Below are 24,182 nucleotides of genomic sequence, written 5' to 3'. Positions count from 1 at the left end.
TCCCTCCTTGCTAACTAGGCACCGTCATACTGGAAAGCCACAAAGATCCCTCCAGCATCAGGAACACTGAAGGGAACACTAATTAAAGACATTTATAAACTGAATGATATTATTAATTTTAAAAGGCGTCGTTGCTGTGGTGGAGAGCAGCCTGCCCCAGGCTTGCAGGGTTCGCTGAGCACATCAGGAGACCGGGGAAGGAGGAACTGGTTGTTACAGTTTGTGTGGATTGTCAAAAGCTATTCATCTCACCACTGTTAGAAGAGTCCCAGGGTCACTGTGAAAAGCTCTGCTCACGTGTTACAAAAAAGTCACACACAAGACTCTAGGAGCTGCAGCGCATAAGAAAAAAAAAAAAAAAGAAAAAAGCTTTGTTCCAAAGTAATAATAATACAAAGTGCAGATTCCTTGGCAGGGACAACTCAGGGAGTACACACTCGTGCTGGCAGGATGAATTTGGCCTCAGCGAACATGCAGCCTCTGAGCCTCACCCCGTTTGGTGCAGCTCTTAGGTAGAGCCCGGGTAGTCACAGCCCAGAGCATCTGCACCTGCACCCATTTTGGGGACAAACCCTTGCTTCCTGAACATGCACGGAGAAGGGCTCCAGGTACTAACAGGACCTGTCAGTGATGCTAGGTAAACACAGGGTATGTTCAGGTAATGACACCAGCTCCGGCTCCGTGGCAGCTGGTTTCTGGAAGCAGCAAATAAGAGCCCTCTGGCCGCTTTCCAAGAAGGTGCCCTTTGGCTTCAGAGCCTGGTCTCCCTGCACCATCAGCAGGAGGGTTCCCAGTTGAGTCCAGTTTTTCTGTGTGGCTGACGCACGACAGAAAAGCTCTGTCAGCACCCCTATGGGCAGAATTACTAATCCTTACTTTTCAGGAAACCGGTTTCAAGTTAAAAAGACATTCAGAGACATTTTTTCAGGCAAACAAACAACATGGACTGTGTGACCATCTGAATGACAGATGTTTACCATCTTTCTTTTCCCTTAGTCTCTCAGCAGGGTGAAGGCCAGAGACGCTTGTACAGAGATCTGCTGAGAAACTACAGTCGTCTTGAACGACCTGTGGTGAACGACTCCCAACCTCTGGTAGTTGAGCTTCAGCTTTCTTTGCTGCAGATAATTGATGTGGTAAGTCCCTGGCAGTTCCACTCTCTATTGCACCCATTCGGCGTAACAAATCTCATCTCTGGTGTAAAGACCACGCGTTTCCTCTTGGCCAGACTATCAGAGAGAAAAGCAGACTGGATTTAGCCAAGCATCCTCCCTAAGCGCTAGAGTACGTGCTTTGACACTTTGGAGGAGTCAATATCCTTCTAAACTCAAAGCCATCTCTGATACAACATGAGCTGCAAGCAGATTAATTATGTAGTTTTTCCATTCATTTTAAACAGAAGAAAACCTCCAAACCATTTCAATAAATTAGAAGCTATGTGTTACTACAAATTAGTAATGGCATGTTATTCCTAGAACCATCCAGGATGCAATAACTGGAGACTGCGGGCAGTCTTCAGAGCTACCAGCACTGCATTTGCACCTTTTCATTAGACATTACAATAGTGCTGTCCTCTTCATCCATCACACCTTTACCATGCACTGCGGTTGAAGGAGCCTGCCCTGAGATGAGGTTAGGAATCACAAGAGCGTGCACAGAGCAAAATCTGGAGGCACACCCTGACGATTGTCTTGACTGATGCCTCTGCAACATGCTTTTGCAGAACTGATGATCTGACCCAGGGAAAATTTTAACACAGTGATCCAAGCCAGGATCCCCTTTTCATCACAAAGAGGATTTTATATGACAACTCAGTATCTTTAATGGCATTTCATTCATATACATGCAAAAACCAATCCAGAAGAACAGGTTTGGCCACCTTTAGCTGTCAATACAACAAACTGCTGAACATCTCTTTCTCCATCTTACCATTCCTGCAATCAGTGGCGTAGGCTCTTTTCCCATGCAGTCTCACTGCCCAGGAGGGAAGAAGGAAGAGAGAGAATAACTTTCAAACTTTTGGACAGCTTCAACCCCATTTGACAGAGGACCCAATGTTTTAAATTTCCTACAATCTTTCTGAAAGTCTGTAGGAGACCAGATGCTCTCCCCAGAGGGGAAAGCTGGCCCCTAAAAATGAAGCTCCCTAGCACTGGGTAGAGATGCCACGTGAGCACGAGTGGCAGGACCAGCTAGTTGTGGTTCTCCTGGCAGCAGGCAACAGCCACTCAGGCAGGACAAGAAGCTTTCTGCTTTGAAATATTAGATATCGCATGGAGCTGGAAGAGAGAAGAGTTCAGCAGTCCCAACCGAAGTCCCTCACATTCATGGCAGGAGCTCACAGTCCTCGACTTGAATGAAAGAACAAAGAAACCCCCCAGCCAATTTTAGGTAAATTTCACTGGGTCATTCCAGGGTTAGCAGAGGCTAATCTTAAATCTCAGCTCAAAAGGTCTTCCTCCAAACTCACTGTGGCATTTTCCTTTTTTGCTGTTATCTTCATGCAATAATTGAGGGCTGGAGTAGTGTGGAGGGCTTTTTACCATTAGAAACGGGACTATGCATTTTCAAAGTCAGTTAGGAGGAGGAAAGAGCTACATAAAACCCACTTTGGGGGGGATGCTATGCTGGATCTACAGCTGGGTTTTCATGTTCCCGCATGAAATATTTCCTTTCAACAGACAGCATTTTTTAAGCTCTTTACCTCCTTTACGTCACGGTTGTCCGTTCCAAAGAATTAGATTTATCTTCTCCCTTTTGGTGATTCAGAGTAGGAAACAGGTCATCTAAATGGACATATGCACCTGCAACAATGCTTTGCTCCCCTCCACCTCTGCACACACCACGGATGCTAGAAGTTCATCAGCTCAAAGCGGTAATGACTCGTTCCAGACTCGTGGTCTTGCATACTGCGGTCATGGTGTCTTTAAAAGCCAGCTGGAGTAACCTGGGGTGTATATCTTACACTATGTAAAAAAAGGTGCTTCTCTCCTCAGGGCAGTGACAGAAAATCCTCTGTATATGGGCTAAACTACAGCTTCCTCCTTCATGCCATACAATAGTAGTTTAATAAGGAGCCCATACCAGGGACACTTCCAGTCCAGCACAGGTTGTTCAGCATCACCTGAGCTATATGGGCACATTTACAGGGGAAGTGTAGTGTCCTGGACAGCTATCTGGTCTGGTGTGGGACATATTTTAGTTTGAGGCTAACTGAAGGACGCGTTCCTCTCTCTGCACAGGGTGTTGCACGGGCTCTTTCTCCTTGTTGCCATCCCAGCAGGTGCACCATGCACCAACTCCAGCAGTGGAAATGTTGTTCAGGACATTCGAGCCAGCGCTGCTGGCAGTCAGTAATCTCTATTAGCTGACAGACGGGGAGGGAAACCAGACGGACAAATTTTCAGACAGACACAGATCTGAGGCAGGAGCAGCAGCCTGCGGGCTAAGTGTAGGTCGGGCAGAACTTTTCTGAATTTAACTTTATCAGAAGCAGGAACAAACAGAGTTATGATGAGGGTAATGGTTCAAAGTGGAAACAAACTGCTATTGCCTGTCTAAGGAGGCACCTTCTCCAGATCCTACCTGTGTTCCCCAGCACTGCAGGAAGTCATGCAACTGGGGAATATTTCCTGGTGGTGCCAAGGAGAGCGTTACCTTGCAGCACCACAACAGCACAGGGTGCTGGGCAAGGTCCCAACCTTATGGGACTTCACGCACCATGCTCCCTGGGGAAGGAAAAAAGAATGCCACACTGAGGGGAATATGGATATTAAGGTCTAAAGAAGACATGATATTGTACAACGTTACTGCTGGACTCACGGGAATGTTTTACAAGTACTCACCATGACAGGTGCGAAAAAGTGAGGCCTGGACTATTTCCCTGTGAGAGGAACCAATATAAAGAAGAAAAACGTAAAGAAAAAAAGCAGTCCCTGCTTGCACAGAGGGACTCACTCTTTTCTCTTCACACAAACAATCACTCTTTACTCTTGCCAAGGCCTGAAATCACATCTACCGTACACAAATCTAGGACAGGCTCCATGAAGTGGCTCCAAGAAGTCTGTTTCCTAACCATACTGTCTCATAACCTAATCAACTCTGAATTCATCTTCTGCAGCCAACCAGCTGAAAACAGCATTTATGACAATCCAGATTCCTTTTGCTGCACAGAGAGGGAAGGTACCTCTGAGGTCCCTGTAGTTTGCTGAATAGCAATATCTAGTGACATTACCTAAAATTCCACCTCCTCTTCTCCCCTCCATTCAAAGCAAATTTCCAAGCATGGCTTCCTTAGGTTACGTTTCCTGCTGGCACCTGCCTGTATTGGCCTGCATGGGATCCTTTTTTGCTTTTTAGTGCTCAAAGCCAGCCATCACACTCAAAACTTTGAGGAACAAGTTCTCTGCTTGTCAGATAGACCCTAGGCAAAAAGGGTAGATGAATGGTAGGTGTCATTAGAGGTAGAATTGTTTCCAAAATTGTCTTAATTCACAACTAGAGCCAAGACAGAGCTCTCACTTCCAGTAAGCTCAGGGAACAAATGAGCAGAAGGGGGGCCAGTATGATCAGCTCTGCCAGAACTCCCGTTTCCAATTCCTGCTAGATACCATGCTCCAGCTCTTGCTGGAGAGGTATGTTTTAGCCAAAGCGTGTGACAGTGTGAGACACTTGCATCCCATTGAATAGCCTTCATTGCTACAAGAACTCCTGCCAGGTCACAGAAGTGCAGAGGTGTGCTTTTTCCCCCCCATGCCTTAAGAAAGTATCTAGACAACGATCCTCCTTTTAAACCCCAGCGGCATATGGGAGCAGACACACAGAGAGCAGAAATGGCTTGTGGCAGTCACCCCACAGCAGGGCTCAGCGCAGTTTGCCTTGTCCTCTAAGCATAGGTCAGCTTTGTCTGGAGCTGTCTCACGCGTACACTGTTGCTGGGGGCCGTTTTTGCCTAAGGTTTGTGCCCTGCCCCTTCCTTGCCTGAGCAGGGATTTGCCTGGTGGTCCCTCCCAGAGAGCCCCATTGAGCCCTGATGGCCCCAGCAAGTGTGCAGCACCTCCAAGAGCACCAGGAATGGGACTCCTGTTCTTGCTTTGAGAGCCGAGCCAGGCCATCAGGCTGCAGTAGTCAAGAAACGAGGCATGACAGCAGGCCATTTTTCCTTGGCTCAGTGTGATAGCAGCCTGCTAGGTAGCAACCATTCGTCGTCATGAATGATGGCTTGTTTGCTCCTCCTGACATTTGTAGGGGAGCTTATCCGAATTGGTTTATATCCCTTATGTAGAATCACTAATGAGGAATTAAAAAAAAATACAGTTTTCATTTTCCAGCTTTCTTTCTTTTAGGGATATTATTCACTGTTACCTTTGGGTCAGTGCCTCAATAGACACCGCAACAACAGTCTTACTGCCCTTGATTCTCCGCAGGAGAAAGTTTGACTAGTTTTCAAGGCCACAAGTCTCCCCAAACTGCAAGCTTAAATCTACAAAGAGAAAAAAAAAAAGCCAACCAGCCAACCTACAGAAGAGTATCAAGAATAAAACCCCAGCCTGACTGTGAGTGTATCGCATGTTTTTAAAGACCCCTCTAAATAAAGAGCCTAATTTTAAGAAGATGGCTGCACCATGCTGCAGAGATAATAAATTCCTGAAAAGCCCTTTCCAAAAGCAAACACGTGGCTGAGGTTTCCAGTAATTGCTGCACTGTCAGTGTTGCAGAGACCATACTCTGACAAGCATGCTCGTTAGCCTGGTGCCCTCAGTGCTTGCAGAGTTCAGGGACGAGGGCAACGCCATCTCTGCCCAGCAGAGGTGGTGGCTCCAGGGCTTGCTGTGAGCCCAAGCACAGGTGACATCCCCCGCACCTCTGGCACCCGGCCCTTCACCCACGGCACCTCGGCACAAGCTGTGGCTGCCGGTGTCAAGAACAGCTCAGCCAGGCAGCGAATTCGGGCACAGGGTACCTTGGTGCCACCAGTGGCAGGAGCACCTCTGGTGCGGGAGCTGGACCTGCTCAGGGGTGGGAAATCTCCAAGGCTGAAAAGTGGGGTGGGCAGAAGGGAGAGCTGAGGGCACAACTGGGAGAGGAAGAGAGAAGTATTGGCCTGACAAAATCATAGCAAAAAGGGGGCTGAGAGAGGCGACAGGCATCAGCAGGCGTCCAAGCGGATGCAAAGAAAAGGATTCTGCAGGTGAAGAGGGGACTGCACAGAGCTTATTGCAACCCAGAAAGCCCCTGAGCAACCTGAAACTGATCCAGGAAACAGGAACCCGCCTGCAGAGACACCGCGGGTGAGGGGAGATTCATTCATAAACCCTTTCTATTTCTGTCCTCTCTCAGCTGGTCTCTTTGAGTTCTCTTTGGAAAGATTTATTCCAGTTTATATTCTATTGAGACCTGCTTCTTTGAGCTTGAAAGTCCTTTTGGTCTATTTTGCTCATGAGACGGAGGAGGCGTGGGCAGAGCCACCCCAGAGGTCAGGTTGTGCATCTCCCCTTGCACGGCTCAGTCCCGTAGCGCTCTTCTCCTTCCTGCTCACCTCCCACCCCGCTGTACCCCAGCGGGTGCCAGGCTGCCCAGGTACCTAACACACCATAGTCGTTCAGGCGCTTTTGTGGGAATTTCCTCCTGTTTCAGAGGGAATCACAACTACAAAAAGGGACTGCAAGTCCCCAGCGGGAAGCCACAAGAATACCAGGGGGAAAAAAAAAACAAAAACCAGCCACCCACAGTAGGTCATTTTGCACTTCCAGAAGCCCCAAACCCTCCCATTATTTTACTGTAGCAACAACCCCAAGGCAAATGCTATATCTGGAAAATTCAGCGTGCACTGTTTTGCTTTGATTACACAGTGGGTAACATGATTGCACATCCTACTGACACTGGGATTATCCCAGATGTGATCACGTGCTTGCAAACAATCCCATTTAAACTGCAGAATTTGTCTCTGTGGTGCGTCAAAGCTCTTGAAAGGTTTGGAAAGCGGCAAGACAAACTCACGGAAGAGTTGACTGGGACAATGCAGAGCAAAGATTCGATCTATCTCCTGAAAACCAAGTCTTTGCATTGCCGTACAGGGAATCCAGCAAAAAAGATCTGCGCGTACTTGCCCTAAGCACGCAGGTGCGGTCATTACTGTTTTAAGCAGACTACAAGGTTAGCTGGTCTGACCCAGTGCAGCAGCCTTTATCTTCTCTACCAAGAACTTACCAAACTGCTGGGTTCAAGCTTTAGCTCACACTGTTTCTCCCTAAATCGGAAGCTACAGCTCAGCCTTGCAGGGTTTTTTTTCTTTCTTTTCTTTTTCTAAGGAAGCGATTATTGGGGGGACCATTTTTCACAGCAGGCAGCTCTCTTCGTCAGAGGCGCCTCACTTTGCCCGCTGGGCTTCCCAGGCGATGTGCTGCTCGGTTAGCAGGACCCTCGACCCCAGCCCGGGAGAGCTGGCGAGCAGCAGCCTCTCGGCTGGAGCTTGCACGATTTGAACGAAATTTGCCAACGCCGAGGGCTGCCGGTCGGCAGGCTCTGTGCTGTGGGCTATGGGCCTGCCCTCTCCTCGAAGGCGAGCTTAAGAGAGAGGTGAAAAAGCAGGGGGAAGCGCAGGCCACACGCGTGGTGCACACAGCCCCGGTAGCCCCAGACCACCCAGACCATCGCTGAGAAAAGAGAGAGGTAGAGGGAGAGCGAGATGGAGAAGGGTCCTGTTAAATTCAGCTGACTTTGGAAAGAAACCCGGCCTGTTCATCGGAAAATGGGTTTATTCGTTACGGAAAACATTAATACAGAGCAGGCACTGGGATCTCTTTTCAAAGTGTGGCTGCAGCTGAGAGCTACTGTACCGCTGCTGGGTATGTTTACGTACAACATTCACCCTCAAAACGATCCTGTTCCCTAGCACACGGGTGTTTTAGGGATGGTATGGCATGTGAATTGAATGACCAAAAATTTCAAGGGTTAAATTTTTGGCTCTAATTCTCCGTTCCGTTCCTAAACTGGCTTTACAGCAGCTAGGTCATCCTCCCCGCCGCCCCCTCGCCCCTGTGTCCTCACGTGTCCAGATCTCTGCACTGGACATCATGCAGCAAGCCCATGTCAACACACAAGTGATTCGGAGAAACAAATATAAATATGCCAGTACACACATGCAGCCGTTCACGTATTATTCCCAATATAGCATCACTATTCACTAGATTAAACCATAATCCTTATAGTACATCCTGTACAAATCTTTTCTGGATTGATAACTTCCAAAACGTAAGCTTGACTACTTAAGATTGAAATACACAAAGCATGTGAAAGAGACATAATAATGCGAGGATTATTCTTATAGTTATTCTATATTTTATGTATTTTTAAAGTATTGATGAGTGACAGGGAGATAAAACGACTCTTTCAGCCCTTCTGGATTAAAAGTATCTTTCATCCCACCCCCACCCTCCGTGGATGCCCCTGCATTTATTTGTGGGTTTACTGAATAGCCTTGGAAGGTATGTTTGCTCTGTTCCTCCTGGTATGGAACCGCCTCTACCAAAACACATTTCTCTTTCCAGAAAGCTTTTCTCCACCAGGCATTGCGGTCTTATCCTGCTATAAAGCAAGAGCAAATTCGCTGAGACCAGAGCAATGAAACTGATGCAAACCGAGATGGGAACTGAGATGGGAATCAGGCTGAATATCATTACATATTCTGAAAATCAGTAATTAGTGATCACTAGAAATAGTTATTAAAATTTCAAGCAGAAAAATTACAGAAAGGTTGACAGACCAGTAGATTCATCAAAGTTAAATCCCAAACTCTCTCTCCCTCTCATAAAGTTCGCTTACTGTGACCGATTTGGAACTCTGGGAAAAAAAATTTAAACCAATTGGTCCCTTCATTAGCATGGAAGCAGCTTGAAAAATGGGAATGCTGGCGCTGACTGAGTCATGAATTATTATTTTGGCTGCCTTCCAAGTGTCAGTGTTATCAAATTTCAGACCCCCTAATAGCTACAATGTCTCAAAGAAAAGGTCACTGGAATTTTTAAATTTATATGAAAATATATTTTTCCATTGCTGAATTCACTGAATGGTTTGTGTCGCCTAGAATATCCTGACTCAAAGCACTGGAGTCTAGCAAAGTCACAAAAAATTGGGAAGGACATCCTCACAGTGGGAAATGTCACGGGGTCCTGACAGCACACAGTGGCACCAGCCCTGGTGGTGGTATATAGATCCACATCTTCTCGGTGGTACCAACAGAGCATTGCGCAGGGATTCAGGAGGTGGCCGTGCCTTCCCTCCCTCCTTCCACAACGGGTTTTCTCTCGGCATTGGGGCAAGCAAGAGCATTGCCTTGGCAAAGAAAGGAGGTGCCCAGCCATGCATGCACACGGGGCAGCAAGGCGCATGTCCTTAAGCTGCTTCTGGTGAAGCTCTCTGTCCCCAGCACCCCAAAAACCTTCTAGGGTGGCTGAGGGTCCTTGCCCTGGCAAAGCCAAGCTGATGAGAAGTGAGCCTAATCCCGTGATCCCTGGCTGTCTGATGTTCTCAGGATGCCTGAAGGAATTTGAGAGGTGTTAATAATGCAAGTGATATGCACATACCAATCTGACTCAGTGTCGGTGAAGAGAGGAGGACTAACAAACGCGGTGTTAAAGAACCTTGGAAAGCTGAGGAGAACAAGGAAAAGTCACTTCTACTGGCTCTTTTAGAAAGAAAGGCCTATGAATAACTCTGTTCAGGCTGATCACAGGCTTTAAAAGCTCACTGGAGTTTTGGGACAGGCCTATATCACACTACTTTGCTGTGCTGTCATAACAGTACATAAATGCAAGAAGAAAAAGCAAACCAATTGCAAGTAGACCAGGAGTTTGTCTTTGATAAGAACTCAGGGCTGACCTATTCAGGACCTTTCTTTGCCTTCCTCCCGGTGCTTTGCCTGTGATTTTGAATGCTGAGCAAAGCAATGAATAATGAATAACTTGGAATAACGATTTGAGTCTAGTCTTCTTTGTTGAAACACCTGCCAATTGTGCTCAAAACACATGGATGGCTATTTCAGGATGAGACCTTCACCCTGGAGAATATGCAAACCACCTACATGCTATGTGCAGATGACTTGTGACTTTAATAGAGGACTGAGTGATTTTGGACTGTGACATAACACCCCTTCCCCAAGGGTGCACGCCAATTCACCCAGGCAGTCGATTAGAGAGCAGCACTGGGCTGGAAAGCCTTGCGAGCCCTCTGCCCCAGCTTGTGAGGTTTCCTAAAGAAACTTACGTGAAGCAGCTGAACAATCTGGTGGCTTCACAGCTCTCCCCAGGACCCTGTACTGGTTTGGGGAGGAGGGATCCACTGAATTTGTGGGTCTCTCATGAAGGGCTGGAGGCCCAACAGACTCACAGCCAATGCTGGAGACTGTAACGTGATGTACTTCATATCAGTCTTGATCTGCAGGCACTGCTGAGCAGCTGCACCCCGGAAAAAGCCTGAGGATCCTGAGACGGGCACCCGCAGCCCTGTGCTGTAGCTGACGGTCATGTCACGTGTGCAGGGAGGAAGCAAGTCTGCGTGACGTGGCCTTTTTCACAACAGTACCAGTGAAGACTGGGAAGAGCAGGAGATAAGGGAGACGAGGCAAAAATCTGCAGGCTTGGCAGGCTCTGCGCTGTGACCCAGTGCAGAGGCCAAAGGCAGGTTGTGCTGTGTGAATGTGGATCACCCTTAGGTGAAAAGCACTTATGAGAAATTGCCTACAGCCCTTCATAGCAGAAAAAGCCCAAAGCAACAAAATGCGAAAAGTGGGAAGGAGTTGGTGTTCAGCCATGAGCTCTTAACTAGACCCCTTAACTTGACCAAACCAGCCCCTCCACATCTCTGTCCTGATGGGTACAGAAATACTCCACAGATATCAGTGGATGTTTGCTTATCCTTTTTTATGTCTGTATCTTTACCAGTCCCTTTGCCTGCTCTCAAGGCTATCCCCTCTGATTCCCTTTTTCCTCCTGAAGATGCTTTGTTAACGGTAGTGAGATGAAATGCTTTAACATCAGGTATCTCTTCAAAGTTGATGTTGCTATGGAAGCATGCATTCCAACTTTTTAGACTCTTTCAGGCAGCAAAGCCGTAAACATAAGAGTATTCATATTTAATGAGACCCCTGAAATATAAAGGCTGTCCAGCCATGCTGACTAACTGTTACCAGGGCAACCCAGGTTTTTCTGAAGATCTCTGGTTTTGTGGAACTTCAACCACACGATGCATTAAAGCTGAGTCGTCCCTAAATATTTAAGTCCTTTGGGTCAGGGGAATGTTTTAGTTGCTCAGCTCCAGGCTGTGGCCAGATGGGTGCTTCAGCAAAGGAAAGGACTGCATGATGCAGACACAGACTGATTCTGCAAGTATTTCAAAGCCTCACCCATTGCTTTTGATTTCCTTGAGCAAAATCCAGTGCAGAGACTAGTGTCTCTGCCAGCAAATCTTCCCGAGAGAAAACCTCCAGGTCAATGCAACCTCTCTCTTGTACAGCAGAAACCTTGAGATATCCCTTCTATATGTTCAGGCACATTGGTAGGGTAAAAAAACAAATAAACAGAAAAGCAAAACGGAGTAACCACAGATGGCCTTTGGTGACCTATGATAGTCATCTGTCCAGTCTGGGACTTTTCAGCTGAATATCTTCCAATAAGTCGGTGACTAAGTCAGCTTCCAAGGCTATAGCTCTGCAAGAGGGCAAGGATTAATGATGTCGGTCAGTCACCTGTTCACAGGTCCCTTGTTACCGCGATGACACGTTACCATATGATGTGACTACTGAACCAGCAAGGGCTTTGTTTCTTTTTGTCCGTGTATTATGGACCCAGATATTTATGTGGCCAAGGGCAGTCATATTTTATCTGGATGGCGGTGCAAGCAAGGGGAGAGTCCACTGGCAGAGCCTGGTGCAAAAGGAAGGTGGACCTGCGCACACTGTAAGCTTTGGACTGACAGTAGGGAAAATAGAACAAAACAAAAATATTCACATGTTCCAGCATGTGCACTGGCTTCTCAGCTGGAACAAGCCGGAGTAAGTTTCTTGCTCTCCATGGGTCAAGGGTGGCTGTAGGAATAGGTAGATGTCCAGGGCAGAGGATTAACTGGGGTGAGGATGGAGACAGAAAGGGGAGAAGGTGACCAAGATAAGGAAAGGAAGGATTTAGAGGACAACCGTTGCACTCGCTACTGACAACAGCACTAGCTTTTCCAGCTTTTGTAAATACCAGCAGCAAACTGATTCGTTTGGGCTGAACATTTACAGCCCGAGGGAACTGCCAGGGGAGTGCTGGGAAAGCGGCTCCGGGGAGCTTGTTGTCTCCAGTCTCCAGCCTCAGCTGGGATCCTGGCGGGGACGGCTGCATGCTGCAGTGAGGGGAGGGGTTGGAGAGGGCCTGCCCGACGCCAAGGGAAGATCATCCTGAAGCAAAGTGCGACAGAGAACTGGTAACAAAACACACAGTGCTGCGATTATTCAAGCTTTCTCCTGGGAAGAAAGGTATCCTGATGACTGACCTTAAATCCCTCCATATGAACCCAGGACACACAACGAGGGAACCTCCTCCAGTGCTTCCCAAGCTGGAAAATTAGCTTTTATCTAGGCAAAGCAGTACTTTTATCTAGGCAACCAGTGACTTCTTGGGACTGGGTAAGGCAGATCTGCTCTCAGGGTTGTCTGGAAGTACTTCTGTAAGAGACAAATACAGCCCACTAAGCTGCCCACATCATGCCCAGGTGTCTCAGAGATGCTGATGGCCCACAGCTCCTGATAAAGAGAGCAAGAACTGTGATTCCTCTGCAGCTCTGAAAAGGACAGGCAACCAGCCCCTTCCTTCCAGACCAAACCATTTCTTTACAGGATGCAAAGCTACATGGCTCAGTAAATCACCAAACCTCCAGAAATGAGAAGCTCCATAAGCACATGAGCCCTTAGAAGGCCCTTGCACTAGAAGGCAACGGATTTCCTTCTCTGTGAATCTCATATTTACTATCTTTAGCTATGCTAAAGGTCTTTAGCGCAGACCACAGACTTGGGAGAGTACAGTATAAAGTGTGCTTTGCTCTTCCTGCAAATCAGGCACTCCGGGCAAACTCAAATCCTTCACGGGAAAACTTTCTGTTTCACCTTCACCACCAATAGGAAGGACCCAGCAGGCTGCATCTGTGCTGTCATCTGTGTGTTGATTGGTGCTGAATATAGAAATAACATTTTCTGGGCCTTGCTGTCCGTAAAGCCAACTCCCTTTGAAAGCTCAGCAGCCTGCAGGCAGGAATGAGAATAGACTCTGGATAGCCATGAAAGCAGCCTGAAGTGACATTTCTTTCCCCGCAAGGCTGAGAAGATGTAAGAAGCCCAAAGCCCTGCTTAGACTTCGTGTTCTTGCTGACTGCTGTTATTAAAAGGAAGGCAGAAAGACCACGTAGGGCATGGCTACACTGCAGATAAACCTGTGGCAACCCTAATAGAAAAGTTCACCTTCGACTGCAAAACGTACCTAAGAAGCAGGACAAACATGGTGGGTCTGAGCACAATAGTGCTGTGACAAGGAGCCAAATAGTACCAAAGACAATGTGTTTAAGCTACCTGAAATATCCATATGCTCTGTAGTGACTGATGAATTGTTTGCAGTGAAAGCTGATTATCAGGGTCATTAGTTTCTGAGTTTGAGCAAGGAGCTCCTAGAAGTATAATGGGTGAGCAGTTTAGGGCAATAGACTGTTTTGTGAACTACAGAAGACAGTCTTAGGTGTTTTTATTTGCAGGCATGGAATCTGTCAAGTATAAAATGCTTATGTGGGGTAAAAAAGGGGTTTTCCTTGGAAAACAGAGCCATGAGTAAAAGGCTGCTGACCAGAGGCCTCTCCACATGCAGGAAAGCCGTGAGCCTTCCAGGTGTACATTGCACTTTAATGGATCCCCCAGAGACTCTCAGGTAGCCAAAGAAAAGGGAAAGGTCCCCTCCTCCCCTTCCCCATGAGGTGCAGTGAAGCTGGGGAGAACCCTTCCTTTTGCAGACCTCAGAGAGAGGAAAGACCTAAGTGTCACAGCTCCTCTTTTGGGTCACCTGCGGCTCCAGCAAGCCAGGGAGCTACCTGGGAGGGAGCATGCCACAGACAAGCTTCATGCTCGTTCAGCAGTACCAATGATCCAGTGTCCTCCTTGTCAAGGAACTGGTAATTAAGAGGCTTCCCCAGACAGCTCTGCTTCATCCATTAGCCTTGGAGTCTGCAGTCATGCAGTGGTTTCTGCATGGCATGCACAAGAAGTAAACCCACAGGCCTCACAAAAGAAAACACTCATCCAGTGAAGGAGCTGAGTGAGAAATAAGGCAGTCTGCTTTTGAGCAGCTCACATCTTCCCTGGTGATTAATGGGTAGCTGCTTTGCCTATCTGCTGTGGGGGTAGCGCTGGAGGGGGAGAGAGAGGGGAGACCATGAATGCAGCTTGAGGTGGCTAGACCGACAATTTTTCCAAAATGAATAAAGCAGTTCTGGCTTCACTCCTTCTGTTAACCAGCAAATACTGCAAAAAGTAATATAATTAAAGGTCAGACCAATCCAAAAGCCCAGACTACTTCAGGGATGTAGTTTATCTTGTGCTTGTGGAGGCTAGGCTTTTTGGATGTTGAGCACTAATGAAGAGTACAGGTGGCATGGACTCTAGGGGAGCAGGACAGATGGTGGTGTAACATACAGCTTTGCATACAGGACTCTGGCAACCACATGTACACTTATTTTTTACATGTCTCCAGTAAGCTCAGTCAGCCTCTGCAAGCTCCAGAGTATCAGAAAGAGCCTCTGGAGCTCTTTGACTGTCTCTAGACTCTCAGATCCAGTCACCTACTGGGTCAAGGAAATGTCAGCCAGCTCTAGGAAGATCCCGCCAAAAATGGAGGCATGCCTTGAGCTGGGGCCAACAGGAATGGAGCCCACAGATACAACAGGCAGGCTGGTGTCCAAGCTCAAGTGGGTGCTCTAAGCACCCAGTAGCAGCAAACAGAGCTTGCTGGAGATACAACTGATCAAGAGCTAGTCTGGCAGTTGACTGAGACTTTGATAGCCCTACCTACCTGCAGGACTTGACAGATGCCTCTGAATATGACCGCAGAGCGCTTACATGCCCAGGGTGCTCTGTAGAGTTTAAATACCTGCCAGTCTTCAATGCAGTGTCTGCCACCTCAGACACTGCAGAGGACCAGATGTTCCTAAGAGCAAACACATACAGACTCAGAGGACTAGGGCAGCTAGGAACCAGCATGACAGGACGATCACCATATACCTCTGGAAAGTAACTTCATCAGGTGAAAGCCTGGACCCAAGGAAGTCAGAAGAGATCTTCCTAAGAAATTCTATAGGCCATTCATGTCTCGGTGAAGCTCTCTGCCTGACAGTTCTTCCTGTACTCCTGTTATGAGTGCTAGCTACTGCATCCGATTGGTGACTCCACTTGCGTGCACTGATATATTTTTGCATTGGAGCCTGAGGTTTGATTGCTGCAGCTCACAGTGTTTGCCACAGAGTTTCACAGCAGCTTTGTCTGGTGCTAAAACATAACTCTCTGCTTCAGTGATCTCTGCATCTTCCCTGTAATGAAACTAACCCCTCTGTTCTCTGCATGAGCTCTGTGTTTGATGCTTCTCTTTGGCTGCAGGAGAATGGGAAGAAAACAATGGAACATAAAGATTGTCTCTAATTAAAAAATAGTAGGTTTCAGGGGGCAAGAAGGTAGTTTATTCCAACGTATCGGTAGGAAGGGGAGTCAAGCCAGCGTGCAATGGGGTAGTGGTCTGAGGACCGCAGGTAGAAGGTATATGCCTTTGCTGTGGACAAGTGATTTCCTGCCTTAGCGGTGCCTTCCAGCAAGTGCCCAAGAGAGCTGAGCTGAGGTAGAGGTGGAAACTGCCTCTTTTTGGGCCTTTTAGCCAAGAATCCGGTTTTCCCAGAGTGTGGCTGCATTGACCAGGCCTGCCCCTAGCTGCGGCATCAGGCCCAAGCATGAGGATCCACTTCTGCCCAGACTGCATTTCTCTCTGGAGAGGGAAGTGGATCTCACCACATTAATCACATTGTCCCACCACAGTAGCTGGGCAAGGCTGCTGTTTCCGTCTCTGCTGCTGTGGTCACTCTCCACCTGCAGGCTGACGGCAACACAGCCAGGCCCCACAGCCATCCCCGCATCTTCCCCCAAACTGCTCTGAGACCGACGAGGTGAGGGCTTCTTCATTTCTGGCACCAGTCAGAGCCACTTCACTGCAGCCTCCACATGCTGGTGTCTGAACCTTCAAAGCTCCTGCTCTGTACAGAGCCAAGGCGTCTACATGAGCTCCCATCAGACAGTGTTTGCAGTCTGCTGCCATATACTAGCTTTTGCCCAAGACCAGCCTTTCCTTTTCAGCATGAGCTAAGTTACATAATGCCGAGACTCTAAAGGAACAGCACCTTCAGCATCCTTTCATTATTGTTTTGCAGCCAAAACAGTGGAAACGCTCTCCTATTACTGTATGCTGCATAGTACTGGAAATCATCTTGTTTTGCCCATCTAATGAAAAAGAAAATCTTGTGCAGGAGTCTCCAGCAAAATAACAGCCATTATCTATTATTTTCACTTCTGATGTTGCTCAGTTACAACAAATGCAGGAGGTTTGTAGGATTTAAGGATCAAAGAGAGCAATAATTGTCTGGGTCATGTGGCACAATTCAGTGATTTTGCGCTGACCTCACAGTCTACTCAATAGAGTTTGCATGCATTTTCTCCAAGAATCAGGGTTTTGAAGGGAACAGAGCTGTGATGCGTCCACCTGTGATTAAACTGTATTTTGAGGCTCATCTCTTTTTCTCTTCTCTCCCCTTCTCCCTTTTGTTTAAAGGATGAGAAGAATCAGGTGTTGATCACAAATGCTTGGCTGCAGATGGTGAGTAACCCGTGTCAATAAAGAGCAAAAAACCTCCTTAACAGTAAGTCTGCCGCTGGCCCTGTGTGGTTACAAGTATGGTCTACTCTTGTGGGGGCATGAACTGATCTCCTGAGCGACTTATGCTCTGTAAAGACGTAACTCAGGAGCAAAAAGCTTGTGGGAGACTTGAATGACTGAGCTAATTCTGCTATGACATTAGCAGCCAAACATTGCATCATGTTAATGGGCACAGCAGAATGGGCTGCTTCTTCCTCAGCGATCTGCTGGGATTTGCAACAGAAATGAGCTTTCCTACTGCAAAAATCCAGAATTCAGACAATCCTGCAGGACTATAGGACTCTGGGTGTCCTGTCCCTAGGAGAGGCTGGCTATGGTTATAGCACCAGTGACTGTTTCCCTGGTAGCCCTGCCACAGAGGTTTGCTGCAAGTCACAAGGTTCAGCACAAAACTTGTACCTGTACCTTTCTTGAACTAAGTGTGTGTGTTGGTGTAGGGGGGAAGGGGGATCAGAAGCAAGCCCTTGAGATACAAAGTCCACTTGCTTGCCTGTCATAGCGAGGTGGTTATTAACCCCCCGTTCCAAATCTTTGTAACAAATTGAATTATTTCCATCAGAGATTGCCAGACAGTGGTCCACATACCACTAATGATACCCAAGTTATTTCAGACCAGGTTGGTTCACCAGCCTACTACCAGAGTTTCTGTCAATCCATCAAGAAAAGGTTTGAAATATCTGTATTCAGGTCTTACGGTGGTGGGGTTAGACAGTAAATTACAATATAATGGCACACAACATCCAGTCATCACTTTGTAAATTCTTCAGGATACAGGCCAGCCTTCTTTAATTGTTAAAGCCTATCACTATAAGCTATGTAACTATTATCACATTACTGCATTACTATTGGTAACAGCCATTCTGTTCCCCTAATATTAAAAAATAGGTTAGAAGATTTTTCCCAGCTCATATATCTCATATATGTATTTTCCAACAGTACTGGGTTGATGTTTACCTGTCTTGGGATCAGTATGAATACCCAGGGGTGCAGAACTTGCGATTTCCAGCTGATCAGATTTGGGTGCCAGATATTCTTCTGTATAACAGATAAGCAGGATATGTGACAGCCTACAGAGACATGGAACTACAGCGCTAGATGCTGGAAATCAGCCACGCTCCACTAATACTCGGGCTTTTCCTACCTGGGGATTTTGCCTCCTTCTCTTGAAGCAATTAAAATAAAAGAAAACAAGTGCCAGATAATAGTTTTTTTCTAATACCCAAACTAAATCTCCTTTGCTATAGTTTTGTGGATGTCTTCCTTCCATTTTCACAGTGGATACAGAGAACAACGAACCCATATTCTTCCTGTAATTACTGTGTCTCTCCTGGAAAATTATTATCATGTTTCTGCCTTAGTCTTCCTGCCTGGACTAAACAAGGCCAGTTTCTTTGTGCTTCCCTCATCATCCACATTTTCTAAATCTCTTTCCATTACCGCTGTTCTCCTCTAAACAGTCCAATTTGTTTTTTCGCCAAGATTGGATTCAGCACTCTAGCCGAGACTTCTGCAGTGTGCAATGGAGTGATATACTAATCTCCACACCTGCCCACACGTTTCCTTTAACATGTTCCTGAAGGAGGGTTTTCTGCTTGTATGCTCACTAACATCTAATTTCTGGGCTTATTTTTTGATCCATCATAAACTCCAGACCTTGTCCTTCAGACTTGCTGCCTTACCAGGTTTTCCTATGTCTGTCTGTCTCTGACAGTTTTAAGGGGAATACTTCACAGTCATCCGGATTGAATTTCATTCTGTTGGTCTCTCCAGTTTGCCAAGGTCCATTTTCTGTTCCAAGCCCTCACTCCAAGGTGTCTGAAGGAAACTTGCAGTCACCTGGAAATTGTATAACGGTTATTCTTTACGTCAGCTTTACTGCTCACCGTTCAGCTATGAGCCCATGATAACAACTCAGCGAGATTCAGTCTCTAACCAGCAGGCATTTAATCTGTTCCCTATTTCTTTAGTTTGTTTATAAGAACATTATGTGGCAAAGGCTTTCTGAAGTCCAGACATATCTCCTGCCTCCTCTTAATCAGTAAGTCAGTCCTGACAAAGAAGAAAATTAGTCTGATTTGATGCAACTGGCCCTTGACAAATCCATGCCAGCTGTTATCACCTTGTTATCTTTGAAGTTAGGCTGATGTGTCTATAACTTCACCCTTTAAAAAAGATCATCTGAATATTCTTTGATCATCTCAAGTTCACTACGCCCTTTCTTATTTTCCATGAGCTCTCACAGATAATTGTTAATGCTTCAGGGAGTATTTTGGCCAGTTCCTTCACTACTCCAGAGTAAATTTCATCAGCTGTGGCAATGGGAGTCTGTTGTATGCACACTTCTTTAACCTGTTCATCCCCTGTTCTGACTTGCACTCATGCCATTGTGTCTTGCCGCCTTTTATGTCTCTAGCTAGTTATCACCTCAGCTTTTTCAATTTTATGCCCATTTGTTTGTGCTGTTTCTTTTATGCTCATCTTGAGTCATGTGCTCTTTTCCCCATATTTTTGTGATTCGATTTTGTTTTTCAAGCCCACAGAAAGCTCCTGACAGAACTGTCATTGTGCTTCACTCTTTTACATTAGAGTAGCTTAGCACTGTGCCCTGAGTATAGTTTCCTTCTCCTACACTTCTTTTTCTCTTTAGGCCAGGAGCGTCTACACCAGCAGGCCATTTTCCGCTCACCAGCACAGTTTGCCTCACTTTCAGCCTGCCCCCATTACTGTCATGTGCAAGGACTCCTTGGACATGAATAAAGAGCAGGTCACAGGGGGAACAAAGGGTCCAAATTTTCCACGCTGCTGTGTGACATCTCCTGGGAGCCCCAGGAGTGGGCTACATCTATGCCCAGCCACGTGATGGACTCATGTCTGGCTGTGACACAGGATGTGCCCAGTAAAACGTTGGAGTCATGCTCAAACATGACCGACCTGCATATAGCCGTGATAAGCAAGGGGCTACTGTGTAAAGCCTTTTTACAGGCTATAGGAATGCTCTGCATTTAACCTCTTCCCAAGAGACCCTCTGGAGCGAGCCCCCACGCTTGCTCCCTTGAAGATGGCTTCTTTACCTCAGAATTGCTGGAATCTAAAGAAATGTTTTTTCTTGGTCCCTTTCACCTGGTTTCTGCTCTTACAGTCTCAGTCAGTCTCCCCATATAAGCCCCAGATCCAAAACAGCTTCTTGCCAGTGCTTTCATCCATTGCGTGAAGCAAAGTGCTGGCCCCACGCATCCTGAAAGACTGCAGGACTGTTCCCGCAGACCTGGGTAACAAATAGCTTAATTTACACTGTGAGCTGCCCGATTCTGACAGAAGTCCCAGAAAAGATTCGTCCTCCCGACTGTCTGGTCTTTGGAGACTCCTGGCGGGACACTACCCCCGCTCCCTTCCCTTCTGCCTTTGCCCTGAGACATCACCAGCTCTGCCTCTCCCTTCCTCAAGGACGTTAGGGCAAGCATCCAGTGTACCCAGGCACAGGCCAACAACGTCTATGAGAAGGTGAGCTACTGATGGGGGTGGGCCCTTTGCCTAGGCGTAAGACAGCCCTTAATTCAGACATCCTGTACATTAAATTCTGACAAAAGAGTATTGTTCTGTTGAGAGCTACTACATCCAAAGTCATACGTCTGTTGGCTCTCTCTTGGTTTTGTTTTGTTCTCATTGTGTTGCAGCGCTGATGAAAGATTTGATGCAACATTTCACACAAATGTGCTGGTGAATTACTCTGGATCCTGTCAATATATTCCTCCAGGTATGCAGAACACGTTTGTTTGCTTTAAATCAATGTGTATCTTTGAATAATTACAAACAGTTTTCCTTTATGAATGAAATCCAAGCATTTGGAAGCAGTCTGTGGGTAGAAATTCTGCAAGCCATCTATTATGGGACAGACCTGCTGAAGTGATTTAGGTCCATTATTAGTGGCAGATTTCCACTTCATAAACGAATAAATGTATTTCCTGAGCAGTTTGCTTCCAACATTCAGAGCCCAGCAGAGGTACCATCTAAAGCAAGGTGGTGTGCACCCTCACGGCACATTATCACAGGGGGAGGTTTTACGTGCAACCCGGTTAGCTCTTTCTTGCGAGTGAAGAGAGCTGTGACTACAGGATGAGTCACAGGAGCAGCACTGCTCTCCCACCAAAGCCCTCTGTGTACTGCAGTCTTAGGCTGAGCCCAGTCCAGAGCTGGCCAGACTCTGGTCCTCGCCTGCTTTCCAGGCATATTGCTGACTCCAGTGCTCGCAGGGTCCTGGCAGGTGTGACCTACCAGCAAACACCCAGGCTATTCCCACAGTTGCTTGCTGTGGTGGACAAGAAACACCCAAGCTTTTTGAGGTAGCTGTTGGCAGACCGACTCCAAGCATATCCACAGGTTCATTGGTGATCCCTATCCCTGAGATGACTTAAAGCACTCATGTGGTTTCTCTGGGACAGATCTGCGGGTAAGGCTGTTCTCCAGGGAGCAAAAGACAACATCAAAAAGTTGGCATTCACCAGGGCAGAGCCTTTTCCATCCCCACAGGGTCTGTTTAGGTAGATCATGCAGGTGGTGCCTGTATTAGGCAGATCTGGTGCCCTGCTAGTCTCTTTTCTGTCGATGGAGTAGGAGAAGCGGTACCACGTATGCAGACTGCATCCAGAGTGAGCTGCAAACTCCATGGTGGAGAACTGCTTACTTAAGACCCCAAGGAAAGAGAAGCTAAGGAATAAGCAGTAAAGGAAATCTGTTATGCAAAGCACAGGAAATCTTTACTTACAAGAATTTAACTGCTGGTAAAATAATTTGTCCAATCCATTTTTGAAGGAAAATGTTCATCATCAGCCTACTTAACAGCACCAAGAGCTCGCAGAAGCAGCTAGATTAACTGAGACATGGGAAAATACTGCAGAAGGGAAAAGAGTGTTCCCAAAGCTTCATGAAAGTTTTATTTCCCTTGACTCCAAGAGGAGGCTGTACTCACTGTTGCTGTCCATTAGAGAAACAAGCTCCAGTACATATGGCTAGGCGGAGAAGCGGAGATGACGGACAAGAATGGGACAGCAGTCTGTTGTTAAGGAAGGGAGCGGAGCCGAGATTCATGAGAAAATGGGAGAAAAGACTCCCTGTAGCCAGTCCAAAAAGGGCCATGACAGCAGGAGGGAAACCCGCCTGAGCATAAAGGAATAAACCAAAGGAATCCAGCCACCCCAGAACAGCACTGTTTGTGCAGGGAAGTGATCATGAACGACATCCTCAGCCTTTGCAACAGTAGACGGAGACAATAACAAAGGACCTCTGCTTTGGAGATTTAATTTTCAAAAGGCACAGCTTGAGCACTTACTGAGGAGCACGAAACTCTGTTCAGTTATATGACTTAAAAGTGGGATTCACATTAGTTGGTGTTTTAGGGAGCAGGCAGAAACAGTTATTCCAAACAGGTAGGGTCAGCTCGGCATTTGAGATAATTTTCTGATGAAGCAGAACTGCCTCTTCTCTGAGCTTGGCAAGGCATGGTGAGCATGTGAGGTGAGGTGAAGGCTGCGGAGCAGCAGGCTCACGAGTGAACCAGACACATCCAGAGTTAAAACAAAGGCCCAGATTAGCGTGTAGAAGATAAAGGCCGCCAGTGAGCAAGGTTTAGCATAAAAACATATGTTCAAAGGGATTGTAGGTCTAATTCAGGGCTTTTGTGCGTGTCAGAAATTGAGCAAGCCTTAAGGAGGAACCCCTTTAGAAAGCCTGTCCAGGTACACCCAGCAGCACCACCTGGACACCCATGTACTCTGTACCCCTACCCTGTCCTCCCCATTTGATGGGCTGCACCCTGCACACATTTGATTCCACGTATTTCTATCTACAGGCATTTTGAAGAGCACGTGTTACATTGACGTCCGCTGGTTCCCTTTTGATGTGCAGAGGTGTGATTTGAAGTTTGGCTCCTGGACCCACAGTGGCTGGTTACTTGATCTGCAGATGCTTGAGGCTGATATTTCTAACTACATTTCAAATGGAGAATGGGATTTAGTGGGTAAATTGACGGGCTAAAATCTTCCATAGTCTAATTTTCAAAGGCAAAACCCAAGTACAGAGAAATGAGCAATCCAATTGGGAAGTTTGAAATACAGGTGTTAAACGCTCTTATGTAAAAGTCAGCAAAAAAAAAAAAAAAAAAACACTGATCAGAGAGAATTTTTCAAACACATTCATTCAAATGTGTCTGAAAACACTGTGTTCTGCAGCAGCAGCATGAAGCTCAGGGGAACCTGTACGTAAATGGAATCTGTTGGTCCTGATGTGTTTGAGCAGTTTGTCAGTACTAAATTTGGATCTGTGTCTCATACAGACACACTGAGCATAATGTCACATCTATTCTAGCACATCAGCCAAAAACTGGTTGGGTTTAAAAACACTATTTCAGCGAAATTGGAATGAGCTTTTACAGAAATGAATTCCTCTCGCCCAGAAAATGATCAAAGTGTCTATCAGTTCCTGCAAATAACTGCAGCTCAAGATATCTCTGTTCTCTTCTGTGCTTCAGAAGACACCTGTGTTTTTAAAAAGAGGATCCTATGCCCAGAATTAGTTATTCAGAGCTAGCTCCTAGTGCCTTATTATGAACTCACTGACGTAAGTCTAAATCAGAAGCAATGCTATGGAAATCAACAGAGCTTAGACCACCCTACAGAGAACTCAGAGACAGGATCTTTCATCTGCTAGTCCAAACGCGTAGTCAAGGAGACCTCCTAAAATCAGTCCATTTCAGAGCAGTCCTGGCTTTCACATACTCCTTTATAGTGGCTATTTCTGTCCGGTAGCTTTGTGTATCTGATGAAGAGACTGGCTTTTGATTTATCTGTCTTCCTCCCAGATAAGGCACGGACAGAGCTGACCCTTAACTAGCCCATACAACTACAGTGATAGTTAACACCATAAGCCAGCCACGGCCATATCCTTTATGGAGCTTTTGCCACGCTCCTGCCAGAACAAACACGCCATAGCATCTTCTGTCATGTGGGCAGAAACAAAAAGGAGGTAAGCAATGGTGGCAGGAAAGGTACAAGATGCTGAGCTCTTCCAACTTCCCCTGACATTTCCTGTGCTGCTGCTGTCCCTGCCAAGCAGAGTCTTAGATGTCCCTGCCAAGCAGGGTCTTCTGCAACCTGGTCACTTTGGCCAATCCACAGTACAGCTGTGCTGGACAGCTATGTT

The 24,182-nt window shown here is 46.8% G+C and overlaps 1 protein-coding gene across 1 annotated transcript in view; it reads left to right on the top strand.

Moving 5' to 3' along the window:
* LOC136995362 (neuronal acetylcholine receptor subunit alpha-7-like) overlaps window positions 1-24,182 on the top strand; it is a 64,843-nt gene that overhangs the window by 23,027 nt on the left and 17,634 nt on the right. Inside the window, exons 4-8 of the mRNA XM_067315985.1 lie at window positions 997-1,136; window positions 16,884-16,928; window positions 17,925-18,031; window positions 20,660-20,742; window positions 22,834-23,001. Of these exons, the coding sequence (XP_067172086.1) occupies window positions 997-1,136; window positions 16,884-16,928; window positions 17,925-18,031; window positions 20,660-20,742; window positions 22,834-23,001 (543 nt within the window). The remainder of the gene's footprint in view (window positions 1-996; window positions 1,137-16,883; window positions 16,929-17,924; window positions 18,032-20,659; window positions 20,743-22,833; window positions 23,002-24,182) is intronic.

This window comes from Apteryx mantelli, chromosome Z, assembly GCF_036417845.1.
Source record: "Apteryx mantelli isolate bAptMan1 chromosome Z, bAptMan1.hap1, whole genome shotgun sequence".
Taxonomy (NCBI): Eukaryota; Metazoa; Chordata; class Aves; order Apterygiformes; family Apterygidae; genus Apteryx; species Apteryx mantelli.
Note: the sequence above shows the minus strand (reverse complement) of the source record. Positions and strands in the feature narration are given on the sequence as shown.